The sequence below is a fragment of the Thunnus thynnus genome, chromosome 10 (assembly GCF_963924715.1).
Source record: "Thunnus thynnus chromosome 10, fThuThy2.1, whole genome shotgun sequence".
Classification (NCBI taxonomy): Eukaryota; Metazoa; Chordata; class Actinopteri; order Scombriformes; family Scombridae; genus Thunnus; species Thunnus thynnus.
Window position 1 is genome coordinate 1,874,157 of NC_089526.1, and position 17,198 is coordinate 1,891,354.

At 37.3% G+C, this 17,198-nt stretch overlaps 2 protein-coding genes across 2 annotated transcripts in view; one reads left to right on the forward strand and one right to left on the reverse strand.

Moving 5' to 3' along the window:
- atp2c1 (ATPase secretory pathway Ca2+ transporting 1) overlaps positions 1-17,198 on the forward strand; it is a 323,636-nt gene that overhangs the window by 55,928 nt on the left and 250,510 nt on the right. The window lies entirely within an intron of this gene.
- Positions 1,048-12,590, reverse strand: aste1a (asteroid homolog 1a). Its single transcript, XM_067600377.1, has 6 exons — positions 12,356-12,590; positions 6,825-7,657; positions 5,567-5,872; positions 3,301-3,499; positions 2,720-2,858; positions 1,048-2,315 (listed from the first exon to the last, which is right to left on the reverse strand). Exons 1-6 carry the CDS (start codon positions 12,480-12,482, stop codon positions 1,901-1,903), a joined length of 2,019 nt encoding a protein of 672 aa, XP_067456478.1. The 5' UTR covers positions 12,483-12,590; the 3' UTR covers positions 1,048-1,900.

Genomic DNA, 17,198 nt, shown 5'->3' on the forward strand with positions numbered 1-17,198 from the left:
TGAATGATAATGTTGCTCCATAACTGCTGGATTTGCTTTGTTGTTTTCCTTGAACAACCAAAAACTTCAAAGGTTCACCGGTAACACATAAGAGACAATAAACATTTTTAAGAAACAATGTTCCCTTTTTTATAATAATAGTAATAATAATGTAATCATTTTAGCTTCTCTGTTCTAACACGTGACATTGCAGAGCTTTGTGAAATACTGTTTGTTAAGCAGAGAAGTTCCTCTCTCCACCACAGCGGCTGTTTTTACTCTCAGCAGTAGTTTGTCAGTTTGACGTCTGAAAAATAAAAATCACACGTTTTTTAAAGATGCTGCTGCTGCTCAGTGTGACGCTGTAAAGACCGAACACCAGTCACACTACTGACTCACTATCTCTTTATTTCCTGTTTTATTTATGATGTGCGTGTATGTGAGTGTGTGTGGGTGAGAATAAAATGTATATTAAAAATTTTATAAACCTTTTAAAGAAGTTCACTTTGTTTTTATTCATCTTTTTTACTGTGCATGGATACATACTTACAGAGGCAGCTTGAGTGGCTGAGTGTTTATTCACACGTGAAACATTAAAAATAACATTTTCCAACACAAAACAAGACATTAAATAATTCCTTATCAGTATCCCTTCATATCTTATTAATTACAGTTAAAAACATAAATATTGAAAATCTTACAAATTTCCTCCTTGCTGTAATATTTATATCTTCACAATTAACTTATTAATGCTTTTTTATCCCTGATCAGTGGAAAAGTGAACAAAAAATCATTTAAAAAGCTCAATCTCAACCTTAAAATAATTTTTTTGAGCTTTGAACCATATCTAACCACATTTAATTTTACAAACATTTCAATGTTTTGTTTTGTTTTTTTTTTTAAATATTTTCTAAAAGTACAAAAGTGCTCAGTAGCTTTAAACATCAACCGACAGCGGAGAGAAAATAAAATGATTCGTCATCAGATCAAAACCAGCAGAGGACCAGAATTAAATCAAACTTTTGCATCCAAATTCACTTATTGAGTCGATGTTTTTGTCCTGAATGAGTCACATAAAGGCTCAGTGTTTTGCTAAAAGGTTGCCATGGGGATCAAACATACAACTTTTTTTTTTTACGTTTCTTTTACGACTTCATCAAAACATCTAAAATCTTGACGTACACTCTAACGTTTGAATTTGGACAAAAAGGGTTTCACTGTTTCTCTCAACAACTGTACTCAAATCCTTTCCTTACAATAAAAATATCAATACATCAGTGTAAAAATACTCTGTAACAAGTACAAGTTCTGCAATTAACTTAAGTAAAAATATAAAAGTATCATCGGCAAAATGCACTGCATGTATTACGAGTAAAAAATAATCGTTTTGCAGAAAAATAGCCCTTGTTAGCATCATACTGTTACTGGATTAGCAGGTTTTCATTGTTAAAGTTGTGAGGTGAAGCTCATTTTACTTTATATACTGTTTGGTAGTTAACCTTTAAGAAATCCATCTTATGATAAGCTTATTTTATAAGCTTATCATTTGCAGTTTTTTATGTTAAATCTTCATCTACAAAGTAACTACAGCTGTCGATGAATCTGGTGCAATAAAAAGTGCAATAGTTTTGTCTGGATTGTAGCAGAGTAGAAGTATAAAGTAGCAGAAAACGGAAACACGAGTATCTGAAAACCATACTTCAGTACAGTACCGCAGTTAATGTACTTAGTTTCATTCCAAAACCGAAAACCAGCAGAAACAGGGCTTTTAAAATGGAGTATGTTCACCTACATGATGTACTTCTTTCAGAATTTATAGATTTTTTCCTGTATGCTTCTAAACTGGGAGTGAAGTGAGGTGCACATGCAATGGAACTGGATTTTGAGCACTTTAGTTGGACTTGGTGGACGTTGGTTCGCATCAGAGGATGTCCCAGCCTCGGCACTCCGTTTTGCGGGCCAATTCTGGGTTTTTGCAGCTGTTGTTTCGCTCCTTAGCTTTGTGACGAGTCTTCACCGACACCTTATCAACGAACTGTAGATCCTGCGCTGCTCTGACCGCGCTGATTACTTCATTCTCAGTTTCCTCGTCGTCGTACATGATGAACAGCTGCTGCAGGTTGGTGGTCAGGTCATCCAGAGGCAGCCGCTGCCGTGGAGACGTTGGTTTCTTCTGGGTCTGTGAGGTTACTACCTGAGCCTTAAACTGGTGGATGACGGACAGCATGGTTCGGTACAGCTTTGCACTGGAGCGATCATTCTTCAGAAAGTTCCTCAGTTTTCTTCCTGACCTCATGGTGTGGACCAGCTGGTGGACCAGCGTCCCCTCATACAACCTGGAGAACATCAGAAAGATAAGATGGAGATTTAGCATCATCGGCCAGGTTGGAATCAGGGACATCACCAGGATATGTCAAGGAGACTCTCATGTGAGTCCATGTTTTATTTTCTTATTATGAAGCAGAAATTTACTTGAGCACAACGAAAATAGTTGGAAACAGAGGCACTGTGCCTATTCAAATAATGTATTTGAGAATGGTTGGCTTTACAAATTGTTAAATTCTATTTTCATGAATTTTCAGCCACCATGCCACCAATTCAGGCTTGATCAGAGAGAATTTTTACCAATTTTGCAGCTCTGCAAAGCTTTTTCGCTCTGTCATCTTTCTGCACTAATGCTTTGGCTGCCTTCAGTGTTCACATTTATTCTGTACAGCAAGTTACAAACTACAAGACTCACCGTGCCATGCATGGTTCAGGTAACGGCCAGCCCAGCAGCTGGTTCAGGTGGATGCTGTCTTTCAGGCAGGACTGCCATTGGTTGAAGGCATGAGCCACATTGACATGCGGCTTGAGGTTAGAGTGATAATTCTGCACAGCTGCAACACACACACAGATTACACACACTTCAGTCACATTCATGTTCAGAACAGAAAATAAGTAATGTCCAAAATGTTTGGGAAATGTGAATGAAGAGACAGACACTCTGGAAGAGCTAGAGAGTGGACATTTCGGTTGAGAAAATTTTGTTTTGTTTTTTATTTTTAATTGTTGCTTTAGCCAAAAATATGTAATGTCAGGAAAATTGTGAAGGTCCAGACTGTATTTTATTCTGATTTTGCTCACATGCTGTTGGTTTTGTAGGTAAAGTGTTTTTTTTCTGGATGTCCATTCTATGAGTAGTTGGCATGCTTGAAAACTGCAAATTTGGGTGACTCTGCTGGTAATTTGATAAACCAGATGTCAGAGATCTGACATCCAAACTGACAGACACTTGTTCAGATCATAAACTCAAGCATAACGTGTTTGTGTTTTTAATACCTGTTCCTTTTTTCAGTGCATCTCCGATGCTCAGCACCAGCGCCTTCAGCAGTCCCAGGTCTGGAGTGGGTTGAGCTCTCTGAAACCAGTAGCAGGTGACGGCCACTGGGAGGTGCAGGTGAGCCGGCAGGCTGCTCAGAGAGGCCTGAGACACCCCCAAAGCCCCCAGTAACACCTGCAGACGCTGAGAGGGCTCCGCCTGGTGTCGCCATAAAGGAGGAGTAAAGGTAAATATGGAATATAGTCATGAAACAGTAACTTTATTATTTTCACTCAGGGACATTTAAAGGTGAAAACATAAACATTAACCGAGGGAAAACAGTAGGGCTGCAACTAACAATTATTGATGAATTTGTTGATGATTTTTCTCGATAAATCATTTAATTGTTTGGGCCATAAAATATAAAAAATGGAGAAACATGTCAATCACTGTTTCCCAAAGCCCAAGTTGACATCCTCAAATGTCTTGTTTTGTCCACAACCCAAAGTTATTCAGTTTACTGTCATAGAGGACTAAAGACACCAGAAAATATTCACAATCGAGAGGCTGGAATCAGAATTTTCTTAAAAAATGACTCAAAATGATAAATGGATTATCAAAATAGTTGGCGATTAATGTACAGTTGAACGTTATCAACTAATCATTGCGGCTCTGAAAAAGGCATGATACACAATGTAATGTCTATGTCATGATAGTATCAAGTATTAACATTTGAGACTAAACAGATTTTTTAACATTTTTTAATCAAAATCTTTGGCTAAAGAGAGAATCTACCAATATTCATTTATACTAAGTATGTAAAATTAATAAATATAATTGTTGAGCTGTATTTCATGGATTTCATTAGTTGATAAATTTCAGGGAAGACATTTTGACTTGTCAAATACAAAATTGTGTGACATATTTATGGCGTATGGGGACATTCGATGTAATGGAGCCATCATTAATGTTATTATTTACACCAGTGCTTTCCCTGCTTTCTCAAGTCAAAATGTCTGCTGTGAAAAGGGTCTATTGGTTGCTCAAAGGTCATGTGTTGGTAAGAAACTTTGATTGTTTTAGCAATTAGCTACATTTTGCCTTATTTTTTACGTTTGGCTGTAATATTTAAATCAGACTGCATTAGCTAGTTTGCTAACATTACGTTTGGTTGTAATTATCTAAGTTTGACTGCTTTAGTGTTTGACTGTATGATCTATCTGTATTAGCTACATTTTGTAGTATTAGCTAACATTCAGTTTAACTGTATTATCAAACTTTTGCTGTATTACATTTGGCTGCATTAGACAGGTTTGCCTGTATTAGCTATCGTTAAGTTTGGCTGTAATAGCTACATTTTGCAGTATTAGCTAACATTAAGTTTGGCTGTATTTGTTAAGTTTGGCTGTAATTATCTAAGTTTGGCTTTTTTTAGCTACATTTTCTATATCAGGTACATTTGGCTGTAATAGTTAAATTTGACTGTACTTGTTGAGTTTGACTGCATTAGCAAAGTTTGGGAGTATTAGCTAATGTTCAGTTGGGCTGTATTTCTTAAATTCGTCTGTATTATCTAAGTTTTACTGTATGACATTTTGCTGCGTTATACAGCTTTGGCTGTAATAAGCTATTTTTGACTGCATTAGTGTTTGACTATATGAGCTACTGTAAGTTTTAGAGGATATGGTTATGTTTGTATATTGTTTTTACCAAATATACAGTATGTTATTTCATTTGTGGGTGTATGCATGTCGAAAAACAAAGAAACAGCTCGCACACTGCAGGGCAATTTATTGCACCAAGTGCAATAAATTGCAATAAATTCTAAGTGGACATTGTAGCCCTGCAATGTGCGAGCTGTTTCTTTGTTTTTTGACTTTTGCTCACTTTCTGCCCAGCACCTGCCCACTTCAGTTTGGATGTGCATCCATACTCCTATCCTGGGTGTATTTATGTGTCAGTTAAGTTTCCTAGTACTTTTTTTTTTTTAATTTAATTTATTTGTACCATTTGGTAATAAGAAGTCATGCAAGCAGTTAGTTGACACATTTTGATCTAGTCAACGCAAGTCCAGCACAGTCCAGAATACATTCCTGTCAGTGGTGGCGTGAAGTTAAATGTAATGGTTGTGTTAAGTTGATCCTGCTCTTGTAGTTTAATTTATCCGAAAGAAAACTGTATTGATCTTGTGAGCCTAACATAAAGTGTTGTGTTTTACAACACATCATCTGTAATAAATATAATGATAAACTTGTGGCTGTTTGGATAAAACCCTAAAATCTTCACCTTATCCAGTGAGTCGAGTTTCAACTGCTTAGCGACCCCTTTGAAGGTTGGATGGACCGGGTTGAATTTCAGCTGCAAGCCGTCCCTGTCTCGCTCCTCCACATGAAGCTGTGTACCTCTGCCCAGCAGCAGCCCGTACATCACCTGGCGGATTGGCCTGGAGGTCAGGCAAGCACTGGGCATGTTGCCATGGTCCACAGGAAAGCTGAGGCTCATCCTCTTCAACAGCAGCACGTCCAGGATGTCCGTTGTTAGTCGGGACTGTGTGAGAGGCAGCCAGGTCCAATCTGGGACAAGACCAGCCACCTCCAGGAGGACAAGACAGAGAAAACTGAGTACATTTACTCTAGTACGGTACTTAATATAGAGGATAGTACTACATACAATTGAAAATGGAAAATAAACATTTTAGTACTTGGGATAATCAATTACTCAGCTGTCATTGTAAATTTCTTCAATTTAGAGCCAATGGAACTAATGATTTCAGTAACACCTGCTTCCAACTGAGCAACTAGCCATTAACTTTGTTATTTGTATTAATATCTAACTTGTCTCTTACAGTAACATTGCAAATGTTTGATTGTGAAGGTAAGTTACTTACATAATTCCCTTATAAAGTTAGCTAAGCATACTGGGTCCTTGTTCACTTACAGCCCTGGTTATAAACAAGTTTCAAATCATAATATTTTTTTAGATAGCGTTACTAACTTTTTTCGGATGTGGATTAGTAGACATGAAATGATCAGAAGATTTTGATGAACTACAATGATGATAAAAGTATTGTCCCCTTAAATCAGTCAAATTAATTTTAGTTTAGAAATTCAGTTATTTAATCAATTTCTAATTTGATTATAAATGTTGTCTTTTCTCAATTAAGGCAAGAATCACTGAGAAAAGGCAAAAAATGAATATAGATATCAAAGTTAATGGCTAGCAGGTGTGTGAACTTCTCGACCAGTCATTGGTGACCAATCTAGCTAGGTTGCTAACTTCCCAACTGACAGTTAGCAAGCAAACTAGCTCAAAGAATAGAAAGAAGCTCTGGGAGTTGTGACTAAGTATTGTCTGGCTGGCTATTGCGTTGGTTTGCCAGCTACAGTAGTTTATTAACTAACCCTGGCAATAGTGCCGGCTTCATTACAGAACCACAGATTTCACACATAGTGGATGATTTTTGCTGTGCCACTTTCTGGTATGACCAGGCCTTAATAAAGGAAAATGTGTCCAAAAACACTTTAAAAGTAAAGGATTTTATTACCTCTTCCTCTTCTGGGAATGGAGGTGCCACCCCATGCATGAAGAACCTCATCAGGGTGCTGGGAGGCAGCATGTACTCTTCCATCCCCAGAGCCAAGCCCTGCTGCACCTTCAGTTTTTTCTTCGTGGTCAACCCTTCCATCAGCTGCAGTGCTGCCTCCAAGGCCTCCTGAGGCTGCTTGAAGATCTTCAGCCAGTGAAGCAATCCCTCCAGGCGGCTTGCCGTCGCGCTGCCTGCCGGGGCATATTGAGCCCAGGAGATGGATGAATCCATCTTCTCCAGCTTCACGTAGTCATTCCCGGCCAGGGCGGCAAAAGTGGGCAGGAGCTGGCGCTGGATGTTGAACAAGGTGCAGAAGCTGGAGATGTTGTAGCCCTTACAGGGGATGTAGCTCTGCAAGCCTCTCTGCTTCACCCCTTCCCACTGGAAATGAGAGATGGGCAGCAGCCCCGCCGGGAGGTCAAAGATGTAGAAGTCGCTGTCTCTGGAAAGCACCGGGCACTGCCACTCTCTGGCCAGTGAGGCTATCTCCTGGTCAGCCTCTGCAAAGCACCGGGCCACTGGGACTTCTAGCCGGGCCAGCGTCTGTATGAACACCAGCTTGGCCAGCTGTGGCAAGATGCCCTCCTTCCCACCATCCACCGCTGCTCGATGGGCTTTCTGGATTCGATCTTCAGCTCTTTTCGTCACAGTTTCAAGCTTTTTGTCGGTTTGGTCTGAGCCTCCGTCCATCACCACATATGGTGCCACCTCACAGGCTCTGAGGGCTGCGATGAACTTCTCAATCAGCTCTTCAAAGCCAGCATACTCCCCGCCATGATTCTGGTCCAGACCTGACCAATCAACCAAAGGACACACAGAACAATTTGAACACCACATTCAAATAGAGACGTAAAGTCTAGTCATTTCAAGTTTGACAAGGAATTCAACAGTAAGTTGCACAGTGCAGGGGGCAGCAAAGAACAGCCTGCCTGATCTGAATGTGACTGGTGCCTTATTACTGGACTTCTGTGGTAATCATGGACCATCCATAACAAACACCATGTTTGAGCATAACGTAGTTTGTAAGGGTGGAACCTGGAACACCTGAGATCAAAGATTCATGATCAGCTTCATAGTCTTAAAATCAGATCTGTGGCTTTATGTCTTGGACAGTCGTTTTTGTACAGTGGTGAAAGAAATACTCAGATCCTTTACTTCAGTAATGTAAAATGTAAAAATACTCCATTACAAGTAAAAGTCCTGCATGAAAAATCCTACTACAATTAAAGTGCTTTATAGACAGTTAGTTAATTAGGTCCACTGGTTCCCAACCTAGGGGTTGGGCCCCTCCAAAGGGTCAGCAGATAAATCTGAGGGGTTGTGAGATGATTAATGGGAGAGGAAAGAAGAAATAACAAAGTTCTGATACACAAATCTGTTTTCAGCGTTTGGACTTTTTCTCTAATCTTTGATTTTTGCTGAAATATTGAACATTTGAACATTTATTGAAATGAAAGCATGTGAGAAGTTTAGAGGGAAAAATCACTATTTGGTGGAGCTGTTAACAACTCAGACATGTGAAATGTGACCCCGACTACACACTGCTTTTTGTAAGACGTCAAAAGACAAAAAGGTTGGAAACCACTGAAACCACAAACCACAGCTTGTTATATTATCCATTGTGTCAAATCTTCATCTGAAAAGTAACTAAAAGAGAAATGAAGAAATGAAGTGGAGTAGAAAGGACAATATTTCCCTCTGAAATGTAGTGGAGTGGAAGTATAGAGTAGCACCAAATGGAAATACTCAAGTAAAGTACATGTACCTCAAAATTGTACTTGAATAAATGTACTTAGTCACTTTCCACCACTGATTTTTAGCAATCTAGCAACATGGCTCCAGGGAAGTTAATGTCCTTCAGTCCACCACTTTGGTCCAACAACACTAGGATGGGTTGCCATGAAATTGAAATTTCCTACAGAAAATCTTTGTTCCCAGACAATAAATCCTACAATTTAAGTGATCCCTGGACTTATGCTATAGCACCACCATTTGGTTCACCTTTGTAGTTTTGTGTCAAATGTCAACAACTATTGGATGGATTACCATGAAATTTGATTCACACATTCATGATGACTCAAGATGAATTTGAATATATTTTGTGTTTACTGCTAATTAGCAAACATTAGCATGCTAAGAAACTGAATTAATATAGTGACAATGGTTAACATTGTACCTGCTAAACATCACCCTCTTAGCATTATGATTGTGAGCCTGTTAGCACCTGACCTCAAACCAACGTTGTGTTTATGGCCTCACAGAGTTGCCAGCAGGGCTTAGTCTTTGGAATCCAGGGTGGGGCAAGAACTATTTTGGTCCTCAGCAGCCACAGAACCAGCTCCCAGTTTATGATAACAATAAGTACTGATTATTTAGCAGCTTTTTCTTCAGAAATAGGGAGTGGTGGCTGAACAGTCACCATTTTATTATGCTTGCCAGAAAATATATTTCTAATGGGTTTCTAATAGCGGTTTTGTGCTAAATTAAAGAGAGGGTCCAAAGAAAATATCAATCAGAATAAATGTAATTATAATAACTATAATCAATTTATATTAATAATGGGGATGGTCCTGTTTTTTTTTTTTTTTTTAAATAAAATTGTAGGCCTATATAAGATTTCAGCCACCCTCTTTTCCCATACTGTTCTCAAAATATGATGGATGTTTATTGATTAAACTACCAGCAGTTTATAGACAACAAGGTCCAGCTCAACTAGCTACAACATTAAAAAGCTGCTTTTATTTTGATGCATCGGTGTTAATAACCAGTGGTGGAATGAAACAAAGTACATTTACTAAGTACAGTTCTGAGGATCAATATTTTATACATAAAGCGATCAGTTTATAAAATATGTATTATTATATATTAGACTTCCCAACAATAAAAAATTGACAAATTAGCTTTGCCTTAAAAAAAAACACTGAAATGCATACATCAGTGATTCAGTGATAATAGTCCCATAAGATAAATATAACAATAAACACATATAACACCATAACACTAAATGGGGCCACTTTGCATAATGAGTACTTTTACCTTCGATACACTAAGTAAATATTGCTGCCAATGCTTCTGTACTTTTACAAGATTTTAAATGCAGGACTTTTACTTGTAATGGAGTATTTTTGTTATTATAGTTTTGCTACTTGTAAAATGTTTTATGGGAACGCTTTGGCCACTTTTTACATTTTGACACCTGTGTACTTAAAAAAAAAAGTAATATAGGAATTTAACTTGTAATGGAGTATGTTTGTCATTGTGGTACTGATCTCAGTACTTCCTCCACAGCTGTTAATAACCCAGTAGTATATAACGTGAGCCATTCTGCTGTTATATGGGATCATTTTGGCCACTTTTGATACTTTTAAGTTCATTTTGACACCTAAGCTATGAATGCAGGACTTTTACTCAGGGTTCGAATTACAGGGAAGCTAAGAGGAACAGGGCTCTCCTGAAAAGGACATAAGCTCCCCTGAAAGCCTACTATAAGAAATTTAGTGTGAGTTCAAAAATATCGTCCGTTTTTGTGTCACAGGTTGTAGATTTTAATTTTCTGTACATTAAGGTTCCTGAATTAATAATAATAGTAAAAATATGCCAATGTTGTGTTTATTAACTCATTACATTCCAATTTTCCAAACATTTGTCTCCACAATAATAAACACAATGCTGTGTCTATTCATGTTGTGGTCATCCATGTGTGGCAGCACACCCAAATCACTATGTTTACATCGCCATGTTCAAGTACAGTGACGTTGCCTCCAGGGTGTTTTACTATGCAGCAGGTTTTGTGTAAGACCAACAGTTGATGCTGTTGGCATGTTCCGATGTTGTCATGTTATGTAACCTAGGAGTGCTTTTCATTTGACTAATTTATTCCTCGCATCCTGTCTCCTCCGGCTCTGACTGAATAGTGCTATATAAATAAACTTGCCTCGCCCTTTGATCGAATGTGTTTACTTACTGGTCAGATGATCCGACGGGACAGTAAACAGTCAGGATGTTGTTGTAATACAACACATCAGGAAAAAATACTAGTGTAACAGGAATGACAGCACCAACAGCAGCTTTTCATATTGATTCATGAAATAAAAATGACTGAATCATAAATCAATCACAAAAACACTTGTAACTTTATTTTTTTCTTCATAAGCCCAGAGGCTTCTTTTCTGTTTCAAGTACATCAGCTCCGTAAAATAAAATAAGACGCTGCACAGTCATGTCTCTCCTATAAAATCATCCTGAGCCTGAAAAGGACGTCAGACTGTCACAAACTAAATAAGCAATTTTTTGTATATAAACATATTCTGCAGACTACAGCTGTTTTCATTGCTCCTTAATGTAGGTTTTGTTCCTTCAGTAATTAATATATTTAAATGGTCTGTTTATGTCTTATTCTGTGACAGCCAGACGCTGCTGTAGATTTATAATAAAATAAAACATAGAAGCAGTTATCAGGTGTTTACCTTCCAGCTATCACCATGTTGAAATTGCTAAGTAAGTTTAAGGTGTTAATTAATTGTACATGATTTTTAAGTTTAAACATTAGAGTTTAAACTTCATAATTTCTACATATTGATAGCTGCCTTCTCTATATTTGACAGCTGAGACGATGTGCATCATGAGTAGTTGCTGTGGCCTCAAAATGATGCTTGACTGAATGAGGAAGTCCACTTGATGAATTAAATTCCTCCTTACTTGCTGGGAGCAGCTGAGACCCGAGGAAGAGCAAATGAATAGCACCCTATAGTCTATAAATCAATACCGTTAACAACACGTTTTTTGTGCGTCAATGCGTTGTTAACGTGTTAAAAATCACGTATTTTTGACCTGCTTGGCTTTCCATACAAGTCTGGTATATTTTTTCTGTCTTTTTGTGGTACCTGCTTGGCTACATTTTTTCTGTTTGAAGTGACATGCTATTGACAGTAATAACTATATCCATGCGCGTGCATGTGACCTGTTTAGTAGCGCGCCGGAAAATAGGGCTCTTCCCCACAAAGCCTCTGTTTAATTGGGACGCCGCAGGTACTTGTGTTAGAGAGTATTTTAGCCTGTAGTGGTTTATTGATACTTTTACATAAGTAAACAAAGACCTTAATGCTTCCTCTATCACTATCAGGCTCGACGCCATCCAGATGAAAACGGTTATGAAACCTGGAGCGTGATCCAAAACATCTTCACCCATCTTGTATTTATGTCTGTTCTTAACTTTTTGTATTTCTTTAAAGTGATTGCTATTATTTTTAATCTGCATTTTAATGATTTTATGCTGTTTTTTTTTTCTTTTTAATGTTTTATGCATTGTATAAAGTGACTTATGAAATATGCTTTGCCTTAAATTTTGTTAAATTAGAATTTAAAATTTAGAATATGAGTACAAACTGTCAGATGAGAGTAATGTTAAAAGTAAATTTCCCTCTGACGTATAGTAGCTGTAATATTTGAGTGCAGTTCTGCAGCCAAAGTACTTGTTTCTGTGGTCCTACCTGAGTCGAAGTACAAGAAGTGGACCAGGTTGGAGCCGTCGATCACCAGCCGGCTCTTCATGAACCGGACGTCCCGGTAGATCTGCGGGTGGCTCTCTATGAAAGTGACCAAGCCTCGAACACCCATCTTGGGTCTGAGTCTGCTGACGAGCCCTCATAACCGCCGCTCTTATACCTGATGCCTCCACACTCCGTTTCTGTTTCCGTAAGTTTCACTTTCCTGACATCAGTGTGACGGTCAGTGTGTGGCAACATGCCTTCAGTAGACTGCTGCAAGATTTTATTTCTTCATAGACCAGAAGACGAGAAGTGTGATGACTAACAATAAAGGCCTATAATATATATGCAAACATTTTGTGCAGAGAGGAGAGGGACATTTTCTGAGATGATAAAACATTTTACAACTTTAAGGGTCAGTAACATTTTACCTTATTTTATTATGAATATCACTCTTTAATGTCTTAAATCAAACTGAGAAATGTGGCTCAATATGTTCTTTAACCCATTAACAGCCATCCGATTTCAGTGATGCAAAGTAACTAAGTACATTTATTCAAGTACTGTATTTAAGTACAAGAGGTACTTGTACTTTACTTGAGTATTTCCATGTGATACTACTTTATACTTCCACTCCACTACATTTCAGAGGGAAATATTTTACTTTCTACTCCACTACATTTATTTGACAGCTTTAGTTACTTTTCAGATGAAGATTTGACACAATGGATAATATAACAAGCTTTTAAAATACAACACATCGTTAAAGATGAAACCAGTGGTTTCCAACCTTTTTGGCTTTTGACGTCTTACAAAAAGCAGTGTGTAGTCGGGGTCACATACAAAACACACAACATATTAAAAAAAAATTTAAAAATCACTACTTTACATACTCATACATATTTTTATGTGTAAAATTTTATAAATGGATAAGTTTTGCATAAAATCTCAATCTGTAAAGTAACTATAGCTGTCAAATAAATATAGTGGAGTAAAAGTACCTTATAGTTGTACAATAATTAAGCAAGTGTACTTAGTTACTTTCCATCTCTTCCTTCATGTACTATTACCTACAACTGCAGTGACTATCACTACTACTACGTTTTCAGGCTATACAAGCTGATATTACTATTACTATATAACTATACTATATCAAATTTAGATCATGAAATGCACATGTAAATTACACTTTGTGATACAACTACATTAATAACTAATACTTATGTGTTTGAAAATGTATTTATTAGTTTATAACAATACAGTTAATTTCTAAACTAGTTTATACTTGTCTTATACTGTAATTGTAGGTTCAAAGTTCATACTAATCTCACCAAAACATCCATGTAATTTGGAAATTTGAACATCTATACACTTCCATGCAGCGGTGAAATGTAACTGAATACATGTACTCAAGTACTGTAAGAAAAAAAAAAGGGATAAATAAGGTGGAGAGCATGTGACCCAACAGCTATAGCAAACTGTATTATACTTAATTTTTTCTGTTAAATTAATAGTATAGGCGGTCATATCAATAACTATATTCATTACTGTCCACTTATCTGTATTTACATATTTAAAAGATTTACATGCTGTATATAATATTTGTATATTGTAACTCTCTACTGTCCATCACTGTACATATTGGAAGATATAGCATAATTTATGCTGTAGTGCTTACTTTCCTGCACTCATCTGCAAATAATACTCTATTTTTGCACTTCTAGTTAGATATTAACTGCATTTCATTGATTTTGTACCCTGCACAATAACAGTAAAGTTGCATCTAATCTATATTTTTAATAAGCACACAAACAGAACAACATATAAACAGTCAGCTGACTGAAGCAGCAGTTGAGGACAAGATAAGGACCAGTTCAGACTGGATATAGTGGAGCTGAGCTGGTTGGACTGTGGAAAAGGAAAGTGAAACCAAACACGAGTCCTTAGAGGAAAAATGAAACTGCAGCTCTGAAAAACGTCTTATCACTGAAACATGACAAATGATAACTGTTCATAAGATGAAGACATGTTTCTGATGCAGAGAATTTCCCTGAATGTTACTGAGAATGTCTGTTTATCTAAGGTACAAAACTAAGGTATTCAATTACTTCATAAAGATCCAATATTGGGAATCAATCATTACCTTTCATAAGCACCGTGTAGCCTAGTGTACACACTGTGACACAGTTTCTGTTCCTGGATATAACATGTAGTTACCTGTAAACTAGAGGTTCAAGGATCTTTGCAAGATATTGGATGATAAGTGCTCATGTTATCAGTGGATCCACCTTTGTGCAGTGGGATTACCTGAGCTGCCTTCCGTACCACTGGTGTCTTACCAGTACTGAGTGTTAGATTAAATATATGGGCAATGCAAGTAGTGATAGAAGGAGCACTAAGGCTCAGGAGATGAGGACTTAGATTGTCTTCAACAGCTCACTGTCAGGTGTTTAAACTTGCAAGTGCTTTGAATACAGAGGACAGAGCAGGGAGAGCTCCCTCTGCTGGTTCAGGGGAGGAATATCAATATTCAACCTTTAAAATAAATGTTCTGCAGAAATAAAATGATTGAAAGCTTCTACAATATCAAGTCTGTTAGTGATTGGGCCAGTTTAACATTTTATCTGCAAAGGTAGTGAGGTTTACTGATTCTTCTTAACACTTCTTTATGGTTTTCCAAAAGGAAGCTGCCATGATATTTAGAAAGTGTCGACAGGGAATATTGGAATTACATTTTCCCGCTGTAATATGTTGAACCAACACTTTATAATAAAATGTCAACAACAGGGAAATGTGAATAGACCTTGAGAATGTCTGTTAAACCTGTACTCATCATTAAAGAAATTAGTGTTAACAAATCCAATTAACAGAAATACTCAGGATTCAAATAAAAAGGAAAAAAAGACAGTGTTGACCAATAGTACTCAGATTCAGCAGGTCTTATCTTGACAACAAAATAATTTCTTGGTCAGTCATGTTCAAACCTTATGTGGGACTCTGTAGCTCTGTAGATCTGTTAATACAATGGCGCCTCATGACAGAGCCACATCATAGCTCAAACCTGAAGCTATTATTTTTCATTCAACCCCTTAAACTCATGGCTGGATCTTTTGCTATGACATCAGAGCTCACCTGAGAGACTGTAGCTCACCTGTCTTTGTGTCTCTGTGCTACTCAGGCTGCTGCTGACAGGATTTAATTATGCCCCACACAACAACAACTCTGCTGTTGGTCTTAATTTGCGTTTGTGAGGCATTTTCACCGTCAGTAGGCTTATTAAGTTGTTCAATAAAATGTTTAAGCAAAGATCGCAAATTAGCTAGCACCTTACGTCTGAAATGAATTAAATGTAGGCCGAATAACAGTGGTGGGAGAACTATGCAGATCCTTTACTTAAGTAAAAGTACCAATACAACCATATAAAAATACTCCATTACAAGTAAAAGTCCTGCATGAAAAATCCTACTAAAGTAAAAGTACATAAGTATTATGAGCTTGATGTAGTTAAAGTATTGCAGTAAAAGTACATAAGTATTATGAGCTTGATGTAGTTAAAGTATTGCAGTAAAAGTACATAAGTATTATGAGCTTGATGTAGTTAAAGTATTGCAGTAAAAGTACATAAGTATTATGAGCTTGATGTAGTTAAAGTATTGCAGTAAAAGTACATAAGTATTATGAGCTTGATGTAGTTAAAGTATTGCAGTAAAAGCAGTGGTTTGGTCCCTCTGACTGATATATTATTATATATGACATCATTAGATTATTAATAGTGAAGCATCAGTGTTAGAGCAGCATGTTACTGTTGTAGCTGCTGGAGGTGGAGCTAGTTTACACTACTTTATATACAGTTAACTAGTTTAGTCCAGTGGTTCCCAACCTAGGGGTCGAGCCCCTCTGAAGGGTCACCAGATAAATTTGAGGGGTCGTGAGATGATTAATGGGAGAGGAAAGAAGAAAAAACAAAGTTCTGATACACAAATCTGTTTTCAGTTTTTGGACTTTTTCTTTAATCTTTGATTTTTATTGAAATATTGGATCATTTGAACATTTATTGAAATGAAAGCATGTGAGAAGTTTAGAGGGAAAAATCACTATTTGGTGGAGCTGTTAACAACTCATAGACATGTGAAATGTGACCCCGACTACACACTGCTTTTTGTAAGACGTCAAAAGCCAAAAAGGTTGGAATTTGACATGTGAATGACAAACTAGACGTTTTGGTCCAATTCGCATTCCATAGCATTGCCTTGTACATCATCATATACGCCAGCCATTCTCAACCACCTGTGGGCCTCAGATGGGCCTCAGAGCGCCATCTAGTGGGCTGCGGAGGCAGTGGTACTGTTGAATGGTTGAAATTTTTATTTTTTTGGTAATTTACAAAGCTAGTTATTGTTACATCTAAATGTGCTCAAGAATTCACATAAATAAAAAAAACCTCAAATGAAAATGCATAATTTCAATGACCAGTTATGTTTGAATATCCAATCATGTCACATCATTAGGATGTGGGTGGAAACAATTACAGTACATGGACAGTACAGTACACAGAGTATATGGATAGACCGTTTATAGTCAATGTATGAAACTGTGGCCAATTTTTGTGACAGGGATAGTCAGTGGTAGTGTTTATAATGTGAATTCCTGGGTATTAAATATTCATTATTTCCCAGAAGCAAGCCCAAGTGTTTCACTGAGGGTAAGCAAAATATTTACTTTGGTCGTTACAGCTGACAGTGGCATAACACATATTTGGGAAGGTGGTCATCAGAAATTTTTTAACAATCAGAACTGGACCTTAAGTTACAAAAGGTTGAGAACCCCTGTTCCAATAAACACACTA

Coding starts and splice junctions, on each gene's coding strand:
- aste1a (XM_067600377.1), bottom strand. CDS start 12,482: ATGGGTGTTCGAGGCTTGGTCACTTTCATAGAGAGCCACCCGCAGATC. Junction 5,873..6,824: donor CATTCCCAGAAGAGGAAGAG/GTAATAAAATCC, acceptor GTCCTCCTGGAG/GTGGCTGGTCTTGTCCCAGA. Junction 2,316..2,719: donor CCTGAACCATGCATGGCACG/GTGAGTCTTGTA, acceptor GATGTTCTCCAG/GTTGTATGAGGGGACGCTGG.